At 34.0% G+C, this 25,065-nt stretch overlaps 1 protein-coding gene across 1 annotated transcript in view; it reads left to right on the top strand.

Moving 5' to 3' along the window:
• Positions 1-25,065, top strand: part of LOC139138107 (ceramide glucosyltransferase-like) — a 41,098-nt gene that overhangs the window by 9,575 nt on the left and 6,458 nt on the right. Inside the window, exons 2-8 of the mRNA XM_070706330.1 lie at positions 1,875-2,013; positions 3,074-3,176; positions 7,397-7,611; positions 13,162-13,340; positions 21,944-22,025; positions 23,815-24,003; positions 24,417-24,420. Of these exons, the coding sequence (XP_070562431.1) occupies positions 1,875-2,013; positions 3,074-3,176; positions 7,397-7,611; positions 13,162-13,340; positions 21,944-22,025; positions 23,815-24,003; positions 24,417-24,420 (911 nt within the window). The remainder of the gene's footprint in view (positions 1-1,874; positions 2,014-3,073; positions 3,177-7,396; positions 7,612-13,161; positions 13,341-21,943; positions 22,026-23,814; positions 24,004-24,416; positions 24,421-25,065) is intronic.

The raw sequence follows: 25,065 nt of genomic DNA on the forward strand, positions 1-25,065 counted from the left end.
AAGAAATAAGACTATTGTATAATTACTAAATTAGGTCAAGGTAAGTTGGCCAAGCAGACCAATACATTCCGTTCATTGCATTGCACTTTGCATTGTCATCAAAGCAAACTATTAAACATTAAAAAGATCCATATCAGTAATCTGTACTTGCCCTAAACTTAAGGTCAAATGTTATTAAAGGGACATTAGCTGTAACTTTTGAGTAATCTTTCACTATTCTGTTTCAATGTATCAACTACAGCATTTTACTATAATCCGATCATCATGACCAGTGCCCTGTGTCCTTCTTGCCAACACAGCCTGTATATGTGAAATGACCATTGTTATTGTTGATAAATGTATTCTAGTCCGGACCTGAATACAAAATTTAAACAATAACAATGCAGATTATACTCATATAGGGTATATTTATGAGCTAAATATTAGGAATTTCTCCATGGTTCAGGGATTCACACCAGAAACTACAGATGATACACAGAAACAAACAAAATAAAAAAATTACCAAAGTTACAGCTAATGGATCTTTAAGTATTGAAAATATTGATGTAACATATTGATTATTAATTAATGAGATTGTTTGCAATATGGTTTTGATATTTGTGGAATGAACAAATCTTCACAAACGCGGTCCTACTGGTCTTGTATTTCTTTTCCGTGCACTGACTTATTCTGATATTTTCCAATTTTTGATATCAACAAAAAAGTGGCTTCCCTAAATACAATGTACTGTATGTACAATCTCAAAGTTTTAGGAATAAGTGAATAAAGCCATTGTCCTTTTTTGTCACAGATATAAACTAAATGACATTTTCATTAGGATAAGTTTTCTGCATTGTGCACTAGTGATGACACAATGTCATTTGAGACATCAAGATAAAAGGAGATAATAGGAGCAATATTAGTACTTCAGCAGCATAGTAATTAATCTATGTTTGTATTGAACTGGTGTAGAGTTTCACTTGACATGACATGCTTCAGGCAATGGTTTCTGTTTAATTAGTGTAGCCAATAGAGATCAGAAAATATCTTCTTTGTTAAAATGTTCTGCGACACAAGTTATAAGATAACATTCAGTGTACTTAAGGAGTTGGCATTATTTGGGTGATCCAAATATGGATTAATTGAAGACTGCTTCAATGTAACACAAGTTTTAATCTTCAATATTGTTTTTATTAATTCCCATTGTTTCACATACTGAGATATGTGGAATAAAATGATTCTTGCCTTGGTGATCTTATGTTTTTGTTGTTCTTCATGTTTGTTGTCAGTATTTAGAGTACAATACATGGTACCCACTAGCAAGATAATAGGTAATGCTTTGAAGCCTAAGATAATAGGTAGTGCTTTGAAACCCAGTATAGTTCAAGTACATGTAGCTGTATCAAGAACATGGAACAAAATCAACTGATACACACTGAGAATTGAACTAACCAACCAATTATCAAACCCAAACTTGATTATAATCCGTGCATACATTAGCATAATTTTTATACCTCCTCATTGGGTTACAAAACGGATCTATACAATAATGCCAAAATTTATTATTACTAATCCAAGGCCATTATCCTGTCTAGTTCACATCTTTTTAGCGGTGTCTAATAAGTTTGTATTTCAACATCATATGTGTATTCATGAACATTGATAACATTGTGAACTGTTCGGAATGCATAACAATTTTTGAGGACAGAATCATAATGTTGATATTGACTGGGCACATGTATGCAAATAAATTGACTCTTTTAGTTTTCGTATAATGATATTTTTTTACTTACAAGTATCTTATGATTGTGCATCTCACAATGTTTCTCACTCAAGTAATTGGCATTGATTGGTATTGATGTAATTTAACTTTTTTCATGTGTTTCATTTCATAGTCGGATACATTGCAACAGAAAACCAGTAGGTTTGGTTAGAGAAGAACTTCCAGGGGTTTCAATACTTAAACCATTGGTAGGTGTTGACCCAAATTTTGCAGAGAACTTGGAGACCTTTTTCACTCTAGATTATCCTAAGGTAAGCAGTGTTTTCTTCAAATTATTTTTGACAATGATAAAGTCACGGTTATAATTGTTTGACAGTCAGTGTCATATGTGTGGTTGGTTTAGCATGATGGTTACAACACTGAGGTAACTATCTATGTTGAGTGCAGTTACATCAAATGAAAGGCCTTGGGTAATGAACGATGTGTCCTATTTCACTCAATTACATTAACATCATGTCTCTCTTGTCACTCATTGCATACCTAATTTGGAGAACTTATAAAAGAGGAACAATGCATAATTCCAAAATCATGGTAACTAAAAAAAAAGCATTTCATCATTTATTGATAAATATCACTTATCAATAAGACATGCAAACATTCTACAATTGTTGTACACCATTACTTAGGTACATGTATGATGAGACTCAACTCAGTATTACTTAAACTAAATTACAAATCATATCAATGAAAATCAAGAATGTACTATCATTTCTTCCATCTGTTGTTGTTTGGTATAGGTTTTAAATTTTACCAATTATGAAAGCCAGGTCAATAACCTGGTGGATAATAGACAGGCAAATGATATGTTTTAACCCATGGCACTGATGTGCAATGTAATTTGCATCAATAACATACGGTAATGTTAGACTGGATGGACTATGCATTATGTTGTCAGCTAAAGTTCATATGTACATAATGTGTGCTCTGAATACAGGGGCCTACCTGGCAATTTCTGAACTCAAATTAAGGCCACCGTGTTGCTATTTTTACTGCCATGTGCCATGTATGCAGTACTTGACCAGCTGATTTAATCATCTAACTGAATAAATTATCATTCTCCCCAAGAGCTTCACAATTATGCTTTGGATTAACAAGATGCATCACTTTCAATTTATTATTGATATTGTTTAAGCTCAATTTAGTCTTGGGAATTTAAGCTATGCCCAGTCAGATGTGTCTATGACCAGTCAAATCTCATCTGCAGTGCTCCTTGTATCACTGTAGACCATTGGTTGAAGGCAATAGCTTTGAATCAAAGCTTGGTTTAGATGGGAAAAGGAAATCATCAAGACTTGTCTTATTGAATTTCAGTACGAATTATTACTGTGTGTTCATGAAGAATGTGATCCAGCCATAAGTATCATCAAACCATTGATGGAGAAATATCCAAATGTAGATAGCCAACTTTTTATAGGTAAGCCAACTTCAACAATGAAATAAAGTACATACATATTAGCTTTCATTGTTGTGTGGATATTGTGCAGTTACAATATTGCCAATTAGCTTTGTGTTTTCACTGTGTGGGATTCATCTAGTTTCTTATAGTACGTTAATATCATTTATAACCATCTCATGTATTTTATTTAGTTTACCACTTTAGTCAATAGTATTTAAGTGTACATATCACAGCTTACATTTGACTTGAACATGTTGCTTAGTGGTCATGTCAACAACCGAAACAATTTAACCATGTTACTGGAAGATGTTATAGTTCATGTGTCATTGTTTTAGCAGTTTGTGTATGAGAAGTGCTTAGTCAACAACTAATCACAAAATATTACTATAGAAAATAATTTACTCATATACTGTAAATATTCTGAAAGTAGTTACTGTTATAGCATCAGTTTTGATATGTTCATTAATATAAGTGTATGATATAAAGAATCACTCATAACACTTAGAGAACTTCCATTGTAATAAAGGCCTGGCCATTACCAATGCTATGTCTTCAGTTCCATTCAAAATTGAATTTCTGTACAGCAACAGTAAACTCACTATTGCATAAAAAAGTAGAGAAACCATTATTGGAAGCCCACACTCTGCTAAACTCAGATGGATTTTATTTTCAGAATGATTTAAAAGGAATGAATTAACTGCATATACTTTTTCTCATCAAATTGTACCAATTTTTAGATACAAAATTTCTCTTCAAAATGAATTGTAAAATGGAAAATATCCACCAATAATGATTTTTCAAGAACATTTCTATTGCAACATGTGCCCTAATTATCCTGATAGACAACACTTAATCCAATTTCAAACAAACCAAAATCTGCTGCCATGTCCTATGGCAATTTAATGAAGGCATTACATTGGCCATACATCAGTGGGCCTTCACTGTAGTATTATGTGTCACTGTTGAAGAGTTTGTCTACCTTGAAATTACCAATCCATTGTCTTTTCATATCTTTGTGTTACATATTTTTGTCTGTGCAATGTAAAACTTCACCAGCATTAACTTTTCATAAATTTTCCAATATTTTGTTCTGTTTCCAATTTCTCTTTCTACTCCCAAAATTATTTTGAAATACTTTGTATATAACTTGTCAATATAAATGGCCAAGAAGCATTTGTTTTTTATAACAAAAATAGAAATATTATGAAAAGTTACTGCTATTGTCCTGGTAGAAAGATTGGTGACTTGGCTTTATTGCTGCCAGTGCATAAATGATGTGTCTTGTTATACATTCCATATCTACATAGTTTGACCTTTCACCTATGATGTAATAAGATATTTCACTTGGTACCAGGATCATTCCAAACCTCATGCAAATTCAAATGGATGTATTTCAATCTCAGTGAGCTGCAAAACGCCTGCACATCTTGAAACACACAGCTATTAGGCCATTTCTGGACAATACACCTGTGTGATATTTTTCATTTGATTCACTTCAAAGGCAAAGTACCAGCATCTTGTAGTCCCACAAGATGAAATCCAGGGTAGTTAATTGTCCATCTTCGCATGCATCAACATTCATGCTGAAACCAAAGTTGTTTGATGCATAATTAAGTTGAGTGTAGCAGTACTGATGTACTTGTATGTTGTTTTTATTAATAAGTCAACTGTGCCAGTTTTATCCACTGTGCTATCAGGCAGCCATTTTGTCACAGGTTTTTACATGTAAAACAGCAGACAGATCAAACTCAGTACACAATACATTTTGCTGTAATCACAGACATGACTCTGTCTATGCCTGTATAATCCAACATGGCTGCCAGACATCCATTTTCTAGTTTTCAGTTATTTTCAAAAATGTAATGTATTATGAAGATGTTAAAAAATCTCTCCTAGTTACTGTAAATGTGCACAATTTGATAAGTCTATTCTAATTGTATATATCAACAAGCATCAATACAGTATTATGAACACCATAAATTGAGAAAAACTACAGTAGTAACAAAAATGCTTTAAATGTAAAACAAGATAAATAGAAAGTGTGTGACAGGTGTACTGAAATTTAATTTCAATATGGAATGATCAAACTGCCTACTCATGGTAGGATATAGTCCTTCAAGACTGGCTGATGTTATCAAGACATTTTCACTAGATTGAGAGATAGAGAGGGACATCCATGAAATTTAAAATAGACTTGAGAGAAACCCAAGCAGCTATGTCTGATAGCTGTAATAACATCACAAGTTGCAGCATAGAATTCAGTAAAAGTTTGATGAAGATGTAAAGCTGACACATATAGCCATGCAAATATACAAAGACAATACTCAGTTGATATTCATGGAGTCATGCATAGACCTCAGTAGATTCAGTATGTGTCATTATCATTACAGTCCTTACATAAGATAGCAAATTCATTTCATGTATCATTTACATGTCCAATCACATACTAGCCAAATTTATCGGTGTTGGAAATAAGGTCTGAGAATGATATAATCTCAAAATATCTTGAACATTTTGAAAGCCTTTTCACTAGCTAATGAGCTAATAAGCCATAGCTATGTTTTACAGGGGAATCTTGTGATGAAGCTGGCACACACCATGAACATATAGGTTTGTTTATTTATTATTTACTTTATCCGTTGTCAATTTAATTTCTGATATGAATCTAGATTAGATTACACTTGACAGAAAATTGAAAACAGTTTTGCAGAATGGTGTGAGATTGTGGAGCATACAGTGATTGCTTGTTGTAAATATGACTTGACAGTACATGTATGAACCCATACCCTCATTTGTGATTCAGTCTGGATCTGTTAAAAATAGCATTACATCAAGGTTATCATTAAGAGATGCAAATACCAACAATCTACCAGGCATACATGTACAGTATTTTCAACTTCTAATACTGAACCTTGCCATATTTGCAGCTAACAATGTAAATACAGTTATGTATCAGAGAGTTGTAAATTTGAAAATTTCGTTTAATAATTAACCAAACATCATTTCTGTTAGAGTTAAACATGTGCACATGTAAAGTGCCATTTATTGTATGGAGCAAATTAAGCATCAGATTACGTTGAAAATGTTTGAAGTAAATAAATTGATATAGATTAGTATTCAGTATTTAACATTTAATGACTTGCATGAGACACACATACACAAGTAACACTGTCATATTGCAGCTGTATCTCCGTCCATGTTGATTACTATTTTGAAGACTGATGAACAAACACAAAATGAAACCTGAGTCTGATTTTGTGAATGATTTGACATCCCAGTCAATGAATTCCAAAGTTAACAGAATCGCAGGTCTTTAATGCATATTATTGTACTGTCAAATAAGTATACAGTATTTAGTGTGTTCAGTGTAAAAGTTATAATTTGTTTTTGGATTTTGAAGTGGTTAATAATTAGTGATGTTGTCTTTGGAGTTATCTGAAATGTATTTTATATTTTTCTTGTTCACATATCAACAGTTTCTGGGATGCTACATATCTGCAAATCGTATATTTCTGTTACATTTGAAGAGTGTAAACTGAGGTGACAATATTGACTGTGTTAGAGATCAGTGAATGAGTTCAAAGTTCTGCAACCATTATTGACTGTGTGTAACCTTTACATGATATTCCTGTCACCTGTTATAGGGGAGACAATAATTCATAATGATATATGTTATTTTTTAGGAAATTGATTTTGATTTATTATCTTTTGTGTTGTACAATTTGATAATAATGTATGTAATACATGTACTAGCTACTCTGTTTTCACAGAAATTGTCATATAACTCTTGACTGACATGAACCTGTGTAATCAGACTTTGGAATCTGATATCAGGTGTTGCAAAGACAAAATGATCCAATCTAGTGTCTTTTCAACGGTCTAGTCGATAACTGTATTGTGAAAACAGGTTTTCATTCCCATGCCTTTGCAATCAAGCAAAGCAAAGGCTAGAAGTGTTGTTTGTTTACACATTAAGTTAAAACAAATGTTTGTTTGTGAGATTTGAGAATATTGGTAAATTTGATAGTTACCATGACCTTCTCTTCAATGAGTATTTGATCACTAAAATATGTTAAGTACTGATTGTATCTTTGAAGTTTACTCCTGGGCCAACTTAATATGTATGATTGAATGTGCTCTTGCATTAAAATAATTTAAAAACCATGAAAGTGTTTTCATCATTTGCTAAGTACATGTTAGGTTGTGAATACTAATTGTGTCTGTTATACTATTTACAGGTGGTGAGAGAGTCGGCATCAACCCAAAAGTCAATAATATGAATCAGGGTTACAAATGTTCCAAGTATGATTTGATTATGGTCAGTGATGCAGGTTGCCATGCTAACAATGATACACTCTATGACTTGGTATCTCACATGACAGAAACTGTGGGTGTGGTTCATCAAATGCCATATGTCTTGCCAAGGAAAGGATTTGCAAGCATTGTAGAAATGGTAAGAACATGTACATTTACTGATTGTAGGGATCAAAAAGTCTGATTGCCGTGTCAATATTGTTCAGTGAAGGTTATCATTTCAGAATGAGTTGGTAAATTGTGTAAACTGCAATGTATGCAATGGTTTATGCTGTTGGTAGGTCAATGAAATGTCAAATGAAATTCTTGTGTACACAAGAATTATGGAGAAAGTCATTTTGTTGAAGGTTAAAGCAATTTTCATGTAATTTGTGTGTTCCAGCATTTGTTTGAACCTAAACTGCACTTCCTTACTTTTTCTACTTAAACTGAAAATAATTAAAGCTTTGGTCACAGTACTTCCCATGGCTACCAATGATTACGCAGATTGAGAATACAAAAATGTTGCAATTAAACCAACAATATTTGTCTAGGTGAGAGAATTGTACCATCATGTGAACTTTCTTGAACTTTCCATATGGTGGTTAAATTATTATTTTAACAGTAGTATTGTGTGAACCTGCCACAGGTTATTAATTTGCATTATAACTGTTGTCAGTTGAAATACCCTTGGGTTGACCACACCAACAAAGACTGTAGCTGATATCCTTAAAGCTACAGTACTCATTCTGAAGGATATGAAATGTATTCCACAGTAAAAATGAAGTCAGATTTTTATGCTCTTAATTCTGATCAGGGAATTATAATAAACAGTGCCTGTCATTGACCTTAAAAATAACTATAAATTCACATTCCAAGAAATCTGCTTATTTGTAAATTTCAATGAAATAACTTTCTGTGGTTTGGTGTCAGAGTTGACTGCCTGGTAAAGAATTGCAACATCAGGGCTCCCGCTACCCGATCGCCAATTAGCCAAATGCGAAAGAAAGTTAAAATGGCTACAAAAATTCCAGTTTGGCGAACATAGTGGCTAATGAATTTTTCCTGCCCAGGTGCCACCTCAACAAAAAACTACAGCTAACAATAAAAAAGTTGTAAGATGTTGAAACAGTTTACTCTCCTTCCTACAAAGTTGCAATGTATTGAAACAGTTTACTCTCCTTTCTACAAAGTTACAAATTCCCTGGTACGTGAAGCAGACATTGTTGCTGTTGCTGCCGTACATAGAGGCTTTGTTTTGCCTCTGTGAGTCCCGTTCGTCCTTCAGTCTATCTAGAAGTTTTACTTACTTTGCTAGAATCAAAATTTGGCCTGCAACTACTCAGTTTGGTAGTAAAAACCGTAATTTAAAAGGGAAATTTCACAAACGGAGCAATAATACAAAGGAAAAGGAGAAAAACTGGTTTTCTGAAAGGTCAAGTCTAGGTCATCTCATCATGTGATGTCATGCATGAAGACCCTTAAGTGTACAATTATGGTTCAAAAGAGCCACCTAGGGTTGTCCAATAGGTAAAAGGTAATTTTGGTGTCTTCCAATTTAAATGGCATTCAGCTTGACTGTCAGTTTTAAATTAAATTTATTAAGAGTCATTGGAAAGGGATATTGTCAACAGTAATTGCAGTAAGCATATCCATTGTCAAATCATCACATTTGTGAATTGCAATTTTGCATGTAAACATTAAAGCAACAATTCATTAAAATTGTTAATTCGGTCTATTTCAAACTGCTATAACTTATACAAGAAATTATGTGATTCTGAATTATTTTAATATTTTTGCAGATTCGACCAGTTTAATGATGTAGAAGTAAACACCACCAGACATTTCTTTATGATATCAAAATATCAAGTGAAAATATATCTGTGTTAAAATGTTATCATAATCATTAAAACAATGTATACTCTCAAACAGTGAGTAATTTAAATGAACATATATCATTGTCTTGTTTTACAAGAGTTGTGTTTGGCCAAACCCTTGGTCTCAAGAAAAATACTCATACTCAAAATGCTATTCAGCCTGCTTGATCACAACTATGACATACAAGTAACACCGGGGCCAATTGTATCTACACTGCCAGTGTGTTACTAAATGCTTTCTCCTGCACCATTTTTTTATTATTATGGCTAAAACATTTTGGTTATAGAAAACTGCATAAATTTGCCGCATGAGAGGCTTGTAGCTTATGAAAAGCTATCATACTGTGAACACTAAATGAATGCCGCAGAAATGTTCTGTACCTGTTGTAATATACACTTCACTTTGCTACCAGATTTTTAGAATTCAATCGATACCTTATTTTATTTCTGGTGGTAAAAGTATACCATCTGAAATGGAAAATATTTCTATCCTGGAAATGTCATAAAAACACAGATTATTCAATACAAACTAAACAAATATTTCTTTAATGTAAAAACTATCAGGAACATCATACAACAAAACATCTTGATTTGTAAAATTAGGAACTCCTGAATGCGGAGAAAGCTGTAATTGCTACGCTTAATTGAGATCATAAACTGGCTAAAAGTTGCTCAAAGTGGCTACAAGATTTTTGATTTGGCTAATCAGTTGGCTAATCATTTTGGTGACTTAGTGGTGAGGGGGAGCCCTGAACATCTAAGTCGGTTACTGTGACCAACTCTTTTGGGTTGGAAGCAGTGGCCGACTGGTTTTGTGTTAGGCCTATCAGCTAGGCGATGTTGCCGTGAGTGTGTGGGGGTTCGAATCCCGTTTGGGTTATAGTAAATTTAGATTTCAAGTTGAGTTAGAGCCATGATGTCATCTGTTTACAGTGACCAATAGAGACTTTCCATAACAGCATGCCTGTATAGTTACAAGCTATTGTTGTGTATTGTTTATATACTCCTAATCACCACAGACTGTGTATCGTTTCTGCAACTTAACATTTGCCTATGAGTCACCTTGAAAACTGTTTGCTGCTTAGATCTTATATCCTGCTTGTGTCCTGATACAAATCCTGTTTTCCATCAATTTATTATATAAAGTGATTACCAATAAGAGACCAACCCAAATATAACATCCCATTTGATCAGTCTGTATCCTGCCTAGAATCCTCTTTAACTCATACAGCTAGTTTGCAATAATCTATTCATCTTTCATTCAAGATATTTATCTCATTAGAGGATGTACAACTTTTGTCAATATTGACTGATGGACTTTGATCAGATCAAGGTCTGAAATAGTGATACTAGAATGATGTCAGGGTACATTCAGGTGTGACCTTTAATAGCCAGTATGCTAACATACAGGAACTAGACTTTTCAACAGATAAATGAGGTGCTGAGTGCTGGAGTGAATTACACTACACTATAATGGTAGATAAAATCAGCTCCCAGTGAAATAATCAAAGTCAATGTTTTGTACAAATTGTATTGATTATGTACAACTTTAGAGCAATGATTACTGTTCATTGATAATAATTCAGTATAACTTGATAAAATGCATATTTGAACAATGCTTATTATTAATATGCTTAAAGAAAATCAATAGATATATCCAGGAAGTCACGCAGGGTGTACCATGGGAAGTGTATTTTCTAAAGGAAGGAAGACTACTTGCATACATGTCTTTGGAGTGTTGAGGCTTAGCCTAGCCATGATGCAAAGAGTAAGGCAAGGGTTGATATATGTCTTTGGAGTGTTTAGGCTTACCCTAGCCATGATGCAAAGAGTAAGGCAAGGGTTGAGGGACAGACACCCCTCATCTCTTCCTGTAATAGCAAAAATCCAACATTAATTCATGTATTATATTCATATCAAGCCTCCAACACCATCATTTCTACAAACAGGCAGCTATTGTGTTTGTGAGACCTGGCTTTCATGGTGTACTCTTGGGAGACCAGTGCCCCAATTACTTTTAATCATCTCATACTTATAGCAAAATGTTTTATTAATGCAACGAAAATGAATAATTGGAGACTGTCATCTGATGTCATTGCTACAAGTCAAACACATCCACCAGTTTTGTACAATTGCTATGGAAAGACAAATTAGAGATGCGTTGTTGTAAACAGCTGATAATTTAGCGGTGTATTTTTACACCTTTATGACAAACACTGTAACCTTTCACTAGTGTACAATTAACCTCCTTTTAGATGAAAACATTCTTTAGGACAGACTCTACCTTAGCATTGTACAAACAGAAGTAGAACATGTCAATTCTTTTCTGCATGTATAAAAATAAAAACAACTCCATGAATGAGTTAGGTAGTATCACTGGATATTCTGTCTGATAATCTATTATGATTGCAATTTTATCATTTTATTAAAGTACACTGTACAGGTACTGGTAAATGCAAGTAGAACACAACAAAGCAATGTATCCTGATTGGCCCAGTAGAATAGCATGACACTGTCCTCTGTACTAGACCCTATACATACAATGAGTCATTGGGCCTGGACCAGTACAGTTTGATATGTGGAAATACTAATAGACTGTTAAAGAAAAGATCATTACTCATGAAAGCAATATGATAAATCTTGTATTACATTTGTATTTATTTACAAATGGTCAAATCATCCCTAACTTAGTCATGTAGTATTGTCATACATGATGTGTTTTTGTTTTTTCAAACTGAAGGGTAAACTCTACTCTACCATATGGTGAAATAGATTAACTTAACTGCTTCCCCGTGTTTAATGATCGGCCAAGTACTTTTGGCAGGTTTCCTCATAGTGTTTTGCATTTCCAGTGTCATATTTTTGGTGTTTCTTGGTGTTGCATGCATTAGATATGTGTCAGTATTGACAGTAGCTAGTAGTTGATTTAAACTTAATCTATTAGGAATCAGAATGACTATTACAAAAAGTATTCACAAATTTAAGTTTTCAGTATCAACACATCACCAGTAGACATGTATGTTGTATATTTCTGAATTTTCAATTCATGATAGTTTATTCTCAATAAACAGATAAAGTTGTCCAAAGTAATACCTGTGCATGTCAATTTTTTATTAGAATGAGTAAAACACACGTGTATCCCAATGTATACATCAGCCAAACTATAGCAATTGTGCTGGGTTATTCTAAAAAGATATGAATTATTATCATTAGAGAGTACCAAGTAGTTGTATATTTGTACAGTACCAAGTAGTTGGATATATGTCAACTTTGATGGATGCATTGCATGATTAGCCTCAGCTTTATTTGATTCAACTGAGTGCGTAGCCATGTAAATGTCTTCTGCAGTTCAATAATGTTAGTGTTTCTGTTTAATGTGTTTCCCCTAAATTTTTGGCAACAATTTGCGTGTTCTGTGGCGCATGGAATCGTGGTTTTGCTCTGTTTCTGTGTTATAAAGCTTGGTAACTTTGTAGAAATATCTTCACCTTAACAAAGCAAACAACTTCTGTTGTAGTACTATAACAAAATATGTTCTTACAGAAACACTTTGTAGTCATGGCACCTTTTCAATACAGATACAGTTTCAATCTACAAATTACAAGTGTAATTGAATTGTCTATCTGACAAGGACACTTTCCATTTAAAAGGTATATGTTTAATATTGACAACTGTTCCAAGCATCATATTGTAAGAGATTGAATGTTTTTCATATCCAGCAGTATGTATAATTTCTGCAGTCACATACTTGCAATTCAAAGATTTATTTGAAGCAGAGATCTTTAGAAATGTACCTACTTTACACGGTGTGCCCAATGTGTTTTCACTGACAGGTTTATTTTGGTGGTGCTCATGCAAGAATGTATCTTGGTGCCAATGCAATTGGTATTAACTGTGTGACTGGAATGTCAAGTATGATGAGAAAATCCATCCTAGAAGATGCAGGTGGAATGAGTGAATTAGGCAAATACATTGCAGAAGATTATTTCATGGGCAAAGCATGCTGGGACAGGTAAGACATTTTACACCAAATACATCTATGTCAAGGTTTCAGTGTTCAAATCAGTGTTTTAAACAATCTTAGAACTTTGATGAGTTGATCAAAAGACAACAGTATGCATACTATAAAAATCAGCGATATGAAAGAATTATGTATACAGTAATTATTGACATATGTAAGTAATGATAACATTCTAGCATGTTTGGTTATATCACTCCACTATATATCTATACTTTCACATGCCACTGTTGATTTGTCTTATTCCAATACTACCAAATAGTCATACAGGGTTATTAAGAGAAACAATAAACCATTACCATATGTACATATTTTTGGCTAAGAGTATTTAGTTTTCACCAATGAAAATTGACACTTGCCAAATAAATTTAAAGCCATTACACCTCTATTTTATTAGATTAATGAATTTCTTGAATATCAATAAATTTTCATAAATTTCCAATATCTGTTCTGTTGTACGTTGAATAAATTGAGACACAGCTCTTAAATTTCAATGCACTGATGTCACACCTGATTTATAGATAAGTAGGAGTCCTGCTATGACCTACAAAATCATCACTGAGTTTTGTTCCATCATATTTCACATACCAGAGCTTCCCAGGGAAAAGTGTGTCTTGAAATATATAGTTTAAAACAGTCAAATTTTTACAGGATTCATGTGGAATTTGAGCAAAATTTTACAACACTTTTCACTAACTACACTGCCCACTTTCCATAAGCAGGTGAACAGTTGATATTCATAATAATGGTATTAGACAAACCACAGTGCTAAAGGGTTAAACACCACATTGCTGCGTTCTTTAAGCCAAATCAGGACATTTTTGTGAATGTTACATGAAAATATTATTTGTATCCACAGCTCATTTTTGTGTACTAGGCTATAGGGCACACTTTTGTCACCAGGTTTAGCTGAAATAAAAAGGCTGATGTTTATCAAGTAAAATGATGGTGTTGTAAACATGTTGCATATTTGCTCTGTTAAGGCAAGACTGTAAAAACCTTGATGTACCAGGTACTCTCATGTATTTCTGTCATAAATTACATTTTACTTTGTTATAAGCACAATGATTTAGTGCCCTAAACTCAGAAAGGTTAGAGCTTTTTTAGTACTTAAAAAGTTTGATTTGTATGGGATATCACTATCAGTATTTCTAAAAGTAGTAGACATAAATTAAATTATCATATAATAAATCTATAAATGCAAGTACATGTACCCAATAACATTGTGTTCTGATGTGAGATAAGATTTTTTAAGTGCTTATGTTGAATTTTCCTAAATTGGAAAAGCATACAGCTCACAAAATCTTTTTTACAGTAATGACACCAAGAGAAAAAAAACCTCAGCAAATTGCCAATATTAGAAACTATTATAGAAACTTTAGAAGATGTAAAGTAGGTAGTGTAACACTTTCTCTAGCATTGCATTTGACTTTCCTGATAAACATATTGTTTTGTTGGTAGCATTGGTTGTGAAAGAATTCAATGACTTCCATAGTGCCAGTAGTATCTGGTATTGATTCATCTCATGGCAACAGCAATCTCCAAATACAACAAATCATTAACTTTATTTGCACACATAAACTTCCTAGATCCATGACCTTATAGTTCCTGTTTATTACCGGACTCTACACCGGACTCTACACCGGATACTACCATTGAGATTGCCATTATTAAATCAGCAACCCTTTCTCTTTTATTAAGGAAGACAGTGAATATCTTTGTTTCTCACCACTTGACAAATGTGAAGCTTTGTATATGCCGTCTGTCTGTGATGTGACAACCTGGTCATTTTATCACTGCTTTGTATATACCCTACCAATGAATTTGCATGTCTGTGACATGACAACCTGGTCATTTCATCCATTAAAGTAATTACTTCTTGCTGATATAATGAAATAATTTTAAATTGGAAATAACAGATGACAACGGTAATGACTTTTCATTGATCATACCAGGCAAACAAAGTACTATGTGATATTACATGAAGGAGGACTCCTATATACAAAGTGACTAATGCTGGCATAGTTCCAAATGCAGACTTTTAAGAGTTTAGACTGTTCTTTGCACAGATTTCTTCATAGCTTATTTTATTCCAGTGACTTTTAGATATTCCTAACCTATTAAGTCAGTTGATTTTGCTCCTAGTTGTGCAAACTTTGTTTGCCCATGTATCTTTATCTTATTATATTAATATAAATCTGTTTTCAAATAAAATCACAAAAATTCTGATATTTGTTAATATTACAGTTCCCACTGGAAAGCAATATTTGAAGCATTACTCTCATGCGTAATATCTATGCCTAGGTATGACAATATTTGGTATCACCCCTTTCATTGCTATATTCAGCTACCATTCCCTGTTAACCTCAGCAAATATTGTAACTTTGATTGCTCAGAGTAGTAGCTTATAGACATGTAATGAGTTTGTAAGCTGTCAAATCTTTGATGGTTTATAGCAGACATAACAATATTAAAGTAAACATTCATCTTATCAAATGTCATGTCACAGTTAAAGAATGATGATATGGTGTAGAGTTTATCTCTGTACTTTACATTTGGTATTTCATCAAATTTTATATTTCACCTTTCTACTGTCCAAAACTCACCTGTAGAGGTCAGTCTTCCTGAATACTTCACGTTTTTCTCACCATAAATAACACAGTGCAACATGAGTCTACAACTACTTCAAGTTGAATAATAATGCTGTTTAATTAATATTTTACATTTGATGCATTCAGTTGGAAAATATTTATCCTAGTTCCTTTTACTGATCAAACTTTGTCAACTTATTCTAGTGTAGGCAGTTTACTGTGAACCAGCATTTTTTACATTACCAATTCACTTGGGGAATGATGCAGCTTATTAGTCCCCACGGACACCGTCCGGGGGACTTATAGGTTTGGTCATGTCCGTGCGTGTGTGCGTGCGTCCGTGCGTGCGTGCGTGCGTGCGTGCGTCCGTCCGTCCGTCCGTCCGTTCACGCAGATATCTCAGAGATGCCTGAAGCGATTTCATTCAAACTTGGTACAAGGATTACTTCATATGTCATACAGATGCACGTCGATTTGTTTTGTGATACGATCCAATATGGCTGCCAGGCGGCCATTTTATTACGATTTTTTCATGTACAGAGCCATAATTCAGGCATGTTTCAACTGATATTATTCAAAGTTGGTACAAGGACATTGACCAGTGTCATAGATATGCACGTCGATTCTTTTTGTGATACGATCCAATATGGCCGCCGTGCAGCCATTTTGTTACGATTTTTTCATGTACAGAGCCATAACTCAGGCATATCTCAACCAATTTCATTCAAAATTGGTACAAGGACATTGACTTATGTCATACATATGCACATCAATTTGTTTAGTGATACGATCCAATATGGCTGCCAGGCGGCCATTTTATTACGATTTTTTCATGTACAGAGCCATAACTCAGGCATGTTTCTACAGATTTCATTCAAAATTGGTACAAGGACATTGACCTATGTCATACATATGCACATTGATTTGTTTTGTTATACGATCCAATATGGCCGCCAGCAGGCGGCCATTTTATTACGATTTTTTCATGTACAGAGTCATAACTCAGGCATGTTTCTACAGATTTTATTCAAAGTTGGTACAAGGACATTGACCAATGTCATAGCTATACACATCAATTTGTTTTGTGATACGATCCAATATGGCCGCCATGCGGCCATTTTGTTACGATTTTTTCATGTACAGAGCCATAACTCATGACTCATCCCTTCATCAAAGGTCATATGGTTACTTATCCATCAGCGCTCGGCAGCAACATTGAGTGGGAAATTACCCTTGCGTCTCTGTCTCCCAGTTAATTGTCAGTGAAATCTCCCTACAGCAGGTTATACAAACTGACAAATATTCAATTTTAATATGAAAATGGTGGTGGACTTCATGATACTGCAGTGACACTGGCAAGTGACACAGCTGGGCACTACAACATGGCAAAAGTTTTCTGTACGATCAAGTGCACCAGTCTAGAACAACCCATTTCATAAGCCGGACTCAATTATCAATGAAAATGCCAATGTACCGCGTTGTAGCATGGGAAGTAAATTATTACTCTTTACCAAAAAACAGAATCAGTCAGAACTGAACAAAGAACTGTTCGTAAATCCATTAATTGAATCTGTTTCTGTATTGGTACCATTGAGGGGATCGCGAATAAAATATCCGCATTTTTTATGAATCACGTTGGTATTTTGCAGAAGATATAAGGATTGTTGTGAAATTAACATGGACGAAGTTGATTATGTAAGGATAAAGTCTACTTTTCTATTGATCCCGTATATTAATTGAATTTATGAAACTGGAAAGGTGTAATTAATTAGTCCCCACGGACACCGTCCGGGGGGACTTATAGGTTTGGTCATGTCCGTGCGTGCGTGCGTGCGTCCGTCCGTCCGTGCGTCCGTCTGTCCGTCCGTTCACGCAGATATCTCAGAGATGCCTGGAGCGATTTCATTCAAACCTGGTACAAGGATTACTTCATATGTCATACAGATGCACGTCAATTTGTTTTGTGATACGATCCAATATGGCCGCCAGGCGGCCATTTTATTACGATTTTTTCATGTACAGAGCCATAACTCAGGCATGTTTCTACCGATTTTATTCAAAGTTGGTACAAGGACATTGACCATCGTCATAGATATGCACGTCAATTTGTTTTGTGATACGATCCAATATGGCCGCTAGGCGGCCATTTTATTACGATTTTTCATGTACAGAGCCATTACTCAGGCATGTTCCAACCGATTTTATTCAAAGTTGGTACAAGGACATTGACCAATGTCATAGATATGCACGTCAATTTGTTTTGTGATACGATCCAATATGGCCACCAGGCGGCCATTTTATTACGATTTTTTCATGTACAGAGCCATAACTCAGGCACGTTTCAACCGATTTTATTCAAAGTTGGTAGAAGGACATTGACCTATGTCATACATATGCACGTCAATCTGTTTTGTAATACGATCCAATATGGCCGCCAGGCGGCCATTTTATTACGATTTTTTCATGTACAGAGCCATTTCTCAGGCATATCCGCATGTTTCAACCGATTTTATTCAAAGTTGGTACAAGGACATTGACCATCGTCATAGATATGCACATCAATTTGTTTGTGATGCGATCCAATATGGCCACTATGCGACCATTTTTCACGATTTTTTCATGTTCTGAACCATAACTCAGACATGTATCAAGCGAATTCATTCACAAGTATTTTTATCACAGACCTAATGAGAGGACTCTATCCTCTCTGAGGACCTGTAATCAAATACCCATTAACAAGTGGGGACTGTGTCATCAACGATGCACTTATTTAAAACTAGCCGTATTATTTGCTAAATGGTTACACTGTATGATGTCCCATTGGCCAAGTAACTACACCTCTTTTAATTTTGTAGCTTGTCACATTGACCAATCACCTTCACCTATCATTGCATTGACCTTGTCTTTACACCTTGTTGTCTTTTGTTTTATGACATTGTGCAGAGATGCAAATGTACCTCAAAATTAGAACTTAACATTTTACTAACAGAGGTCCATGTTGGTTTCTTGGCTATCTTGCTCACTTCAAGGCAAATATAGTATTCATATTTGTTTTTAAAATTATTATGTTCTTTGCAACAATAATGAGAAATGACAGTTATTTCAATCTGTGCATTGACACAGCATAGAATTTCCTACCTGCATGTTATTACAAGTACACAATTCTAACATTAGCAGAGAAACCAGAGCCAGATAGATTGGTTATCTACAAAAATGTTCTATGTACATACTGGTTTGGATACTTATTGTACCGCACAAGGGACTTCAAATGATAACAACTCAAAAGGGTATGGCTAGACTAAGACACATCACATGAAGTGTCTGTTAATGACATCACTTCACTAATAACATAGTCAAATATATTACTCCTGAAAAGTTTTCTGTGTAATGTAATTAGGAATGAGAATACATAACGTATTATAACACCTTTGCGTGCCACCAGTTGGTCTTTATAATCATAATATTATAGGTACAAGCCATAAAAGCCTTTTAATGTGAATAAACTGCTGAAGCAGAAACATCTTTATTATTATAATGCATTTGCCATACTATAGAGGAACTGCATACATGTGAAGAAGTCTGACAATGTGATTATTGTATGAAGTCTGATCTCTTTGATGTACTCTGGAAGTTCAATTTGATATTACATCATGGCACTACCAGGTGTGGTTGTTCTACAAATGATGTTGTTGCCAAGACGAACCACACCCATAAATAACACCATGTCCATTGAACTTTGCTTGTTTTCTGTTGACATGTCTAAATTTTCCTGATTTATGGTGGATCAGGTCTGACAGGGTCAAGGTCAAAAACAGTTTCATGTACAATTTACAACCTGCAAAACTAATGTTCAATAGCAATAAAGCTTCAGCAAGATCAAATTTGATAGAGAACTATTCTCTTTCATGAATATTTAACATTTTAGCAATCTGTTTAAAGAAAAGCTAGATGAAGATTGCTTTGTAAAGAAACCGTTATCCCGGTCATTTTACAAGGTCAACTTTTGTAAATTTTCCATGCAGACTACTGCATAATTCCCATGAGTTTGAATACTTCAAAATAAAAAACAACCAAAAGGGAAACCATTTCAGCAAATACCCTTATGGTGTGTGAACAGTGGAACTTCTACAAATGTCAGTATTAAGGAAAGTTGATATGCATGATTGATAAACAATCAATCTTAAGGTTTTCATTCATACATTATTTATTGAAAGCTTTTGAACAACTCAGTTTGTTCAAACAGTGGTTAGTGTATAGTTCCATGGTATGATGTGATAGTTGTATGAATAGAGCATAATTTCTATATTGCTTTGTAGTAAATTCTATGTTAAGTCTAATGCATTGATAAGAAATAAATTGCTATGAGTACTTTAATGGTTGTATGCTGGTAGTTTGGCTTAAATCATAACAAAAAACATTTAGCAAAGTCTTTTCAGAAACAGACATATTTATAAAACCATCAGGTTGAACAGCCATTATCATCTGATTGAAAGATAGACCATGTTGATTAATTTAAAGTGTTCCATGGAGGGGTGACTATCATGGGGATGTAGAGACATTCAAAAAGTAAAATATTCAATAATCCTTTATGTAATTGTCAATAATAGTACTTCACAATTAGAATTTTATCAAGCCTTTTACAATTATTGACCTTCCTTTGATTTAGCATATGTTTCTAAGTACCGGTATGTGATGCTTTATATAACACAGGCTTTGTTATTCATTATGCCATGGTGAAATGTACTCTAGGCTGTCTTCTTGTACGGCATCTGTTTTAAAAACATCACACACTGTTTACAAGATATGCCAATTAGATTAATGAGAACCTCAGTTCTCTTTGATGGAATATGTGTTGATGTTTTATAGTGATATGATGATAGAATTGGATAACATTACTATATCCTTTATATGGCATAATCAGACTCAGTTTTATATACTATCTATCGGGAAATATGTTCATACCCTTCCCTATCAAAATGAATATCAATTTATTTTGCTATACCGGTACATAATCAAAACCAAAGGACATTTAAATACAGTTCATGTTCATTACCTGTCAAGAAATTGACCAGCTGACCATAATCACCAAGAAATATAATGGTACACAAGACTAAACCATAAATGTACCTGTACATCTGCTTATGCACTAACAAAATTTACAATAGCCAATTGAGTGACATATCCAGTTTCATTATATTCAAATAAAATTTCTACTTTATAACAAATTTATATGCATATCAACTGAGAAATCTTTTTATGTGGAAATAACATTCATCTACAAACATATAGTGATGTAAATCAAATTCAAAGTATTTGAAACACAATACGTATACATGTAGCTGTGTTTCTGCTAAAATTTTGGAATATTTGTAAATGAATTTACCTGTGGTATTACCTTTTATGACTAGGAACCCTACTAACATTCACATGCCAACCTCTGTTTATGTTGTACTCCATTTATACAATAAATTGAATTAATACTCTGGTGATTAAACTGCAAATATTTAAGCAGATCATTGTATTCTTATTTAATTCTAGCTTCACTTAGATTAATTTTGATACTGCTAGAGTTTACCCTATACATAAAAACCTGTCTGCACTTGTCAAAACAATGACAATTCTGTCATTGAATTCTTTGAACAAATAAAATTCGTATGTAAATTGATATTCACATGAGATAAAGATGGTACATAACAATCTTCCTGTATTGATTCTATTGATGTACCAGTACATGTAATTGTTTTGCTAATACACTTGAATAGACATTCATACATTGTAAAGTAATTGTAAAATGCTAGTCTTGCCAGCTCACAGTCTTTGAAAAAATTTACTCTCAATAATTTGTATCACTGGAACATGTTGATACACGGCACTGTCGTCATTATTTCATGTTAGAGTTGCAAAACAGAATGGTCTACAAATTGTTTTATGTGTATAGGTACAGGCATTTTCTAATGCATAGTTCACTCCACCCCAACCCACTTTCTTTTTCCATTACTTTTTCAGAGGCTTCACAGTAAAAGTGACATCACTGTTTGCTATGCAGAATTCAGGAACATATTCTTTAAAGAGATTTAAATCAAGGATGGCAAGGTAATAAATCCTTGTTTTGAATATTGATATTGATATGTAAATTTGAAATTAGTTCTATGTACATTGTTGTTTTGTCAATTGTGTTGCAAAATGGTTTTTTGAGTATACTTAATTTTGCTTGCTTTCTTTCCGTCTTTCTTGTGTCATTTTGTAACTCTATTTGAGATGCACTTCAACCTCACACATACGCTGAATGAGACACTTTGAAAAAACCATATAAGTCATTTCACACCATGGTTGTTTTACTCCGATATGTCCATCAAAGAAACCAATTTCATGTATCATCAATTTTCCATGGGATGTGAATCATGTAACTGTAGTTATATGGTTGAGATTTTCAAGTAAACTACTTGATCAAAACTTCATAGGTATTGTGTACAATGCTGTATATTATCTCAGTGACCAAATAACTTTGTTCTCTGATACTATGCAGATGAAATTGTGTTGTCCATTATATTTCCCAGGAAGTGCTAGATTACAATTATTAGATTGAATTAAGTTGCAAATACATTAAATTTTGATAAACTTGGAAATAAAACTATACTTCATATGTCACCTGTTGAATCATAGACCCTTGAGAAAAATGGGACAGGTAACTGCTGTGGTTTCTTTGTGCGATCTACCTTGGAATATATTCAGTTTATTTGCCAAGGGGTCCCCTACAACAATACTTCGTACTTACATTTAATCTCATTAACGATCAAATTGGTGTTCTGAATATGTACACTTTGCTCTTGCATGGCATGTTCCGAGTAATGACACAGAGAATTTTCAGGGTTTTTTTTAATACCAGTCATGGTGAATGTTCTGGTAACAATGAAGATCACCTTTTTAGATTCTAGCAGAAGCCAACAGGAAAACACCAGATGATAAAAACAGTGTACATTTAGCCATAGACGCTACAGAAAACTCTTGCTAGTTAAAAAACTGCAAAAATGAGGGAAAAATTGGAGATACACGGACGATTGCGGAATGTAAACAACTCTGCGAATTTCAACTGCTGTTAAGTCTGGAACTGCAGTGATTTGTATTTCGGATTTGTATTTGAAACTTTGTCACTTTACAGCAATATACTGACTTCCTGTAGACTTCTAGTTGCATCGAATCTTGCTACTAATATGTAAAAATACTTTAAAACCATTTTGACGAATTCTTCTCAAAATATTTGTAACACTTTTCTTTCTAAAAATGGACTTGCGGGTAATCTGAAATAACTTGTAATCCGTAAACATTATTACCGTATACCCGCATGCAGTGTCTATGAACCGGACGTTGTGCAGTCAATCGGGTCCAGCTTCATTCTGTCCCCGACCCATTAACACATCTTAATTATTCCAAGTAGGATCGTACTCTGTTAATCCAAAGTCCCTTTGATCTTTACCACAGTTGCCTATCCCGTTTTTCTCAAGGGTCTATGGTTGAATGCCCATCATTAGTCTGAACATGAATGTTTGACTTTGAAGTATTAAAATTCAATAGCAGCTGTTTTCATCTTAAATTTCTCATGTATTTTTAGATTTTTGGGAGGCAAATGAGACCTCTCACAAAATTCAGCTTTGTAATAAAAGGATTAAAACTACTGTTTTGATGTGCTTATTTGGAAAATACAAACTGCTAAAGCAGAGTCGTATCATGTGTTTAGTTTCAGCGCTGTGATTACTATGTAGCATGCTGAGAAATAACTTCCCATTAGATATATCAGCATGTACTAGAGATAGAGTCAAAACTCCAACATTGTTTCAACTACATTTGTAATTTGATGTTTTTTTCAAATTGTATTACAGATGGTGAAACTTCGACTGGCAACAGTACCACCTCTAGTCATATTTGAACCCTTGACTGAATGCCTAGCATTAGGAGCATGCACAGCCTGGGCTGTCTATTTTCTATTTCATGTTCACCCCTTAGTATTTTTCCTATGTCATTCACTAGTGTGGTTTATATTGGATTACATACAGCTGCTAGGAGTACAGGTAAGTCTATGTATTTGGAGTTGAAGAAACACAGATTGGAAATATAAATTATCAAGTAGAAAACATGAAAGGTTTCATAGATGTTTTAAAAGTCAACTAGATTGTGAATTTGTATCTGAAGATTGTGAGACATTGTGAATGTGAGTGGAAGAGAAAAATAAGCCCTCCAAACTGCTGTTGTGTGTTTGAGGGGCGTGTTGAATTTTTTGATAATGGTTATTTTGATTGAAATATGAATTATTTATCTCCTTCCCTCAAGACAGTGAATGTACTCAATATAATTGAAGTTTAAAAATTAATATAATACGATGCAAACACTTGGATAAACTGACTTCAGAAGAAACAATCATGCCTCCAGGTGTATCCTGTGCATCCCCTAAGGAACCTTTCAACCATTCTCCTACCAAATTAAGAATAGTAATTTGAGGTCGCCGTGCAAATTTGGTACTACAGAAACAAATAACCTAATATTTACTGATACATGTATTTGTGATTCAAAATGGCTGCCATCCCTGTGTTTACTGAGCTCTACAGGGAAAAGTTAAATTTTTAATTTTTCACAAAACTAAGACCATATGAGCCCCTATTAGAGTTACACCAGAAAAAGATTGTAATAATGTGAATATCTGAATGGCTGTCCTGTGTAATAATGTGAATATCTGAATGGCTGTCCTGTGTAATAATGTGAATATCTGAATGGCTGTCCTGTGTAATAATGTGAATATCAGAATGGCTGTCCTGTGTAATAATGTGAATATCTGAACGGCTGTTCTGTGTAATAATGTGAATATCTGAATGGCTGTCCTGGAGACATATTCTACCTTAAAGAGGGGATTCTGCAAAACTAAGAATTTGAAAATCTTAAACCTCACTAAAGATTAATTTGTCCTCACATAGTGTAGTCTTCTGCTATAACTAATCCATCTTGCGACTAATATAGCAGTTCGCACCATGCCATGTGACTCTGATCACATGTGTTCAGCTCTAGTGAATATCCAGGTCTAGTGAGTAGCTATTAAGTTTAGAAAACTGCAAGGGGTAGTTCATGATAGAATGTAAAAT

This window comes from Ptychodera flava, chromosome 8 (genome assembly GCF_041260155.1).
Source record: "Ptychodera flava strain L36383 chromosome 8, AS_Pfla_20210202, whole genome shotgun sequence".
In the NCBI taxonomy this organism is placed as follows: domain Eukaryota; kingdom Metazoa; phylum Hemichordata; class Enteropneusta; family Ptychoderidae; genus Ptychodera; species Ptychodera flava.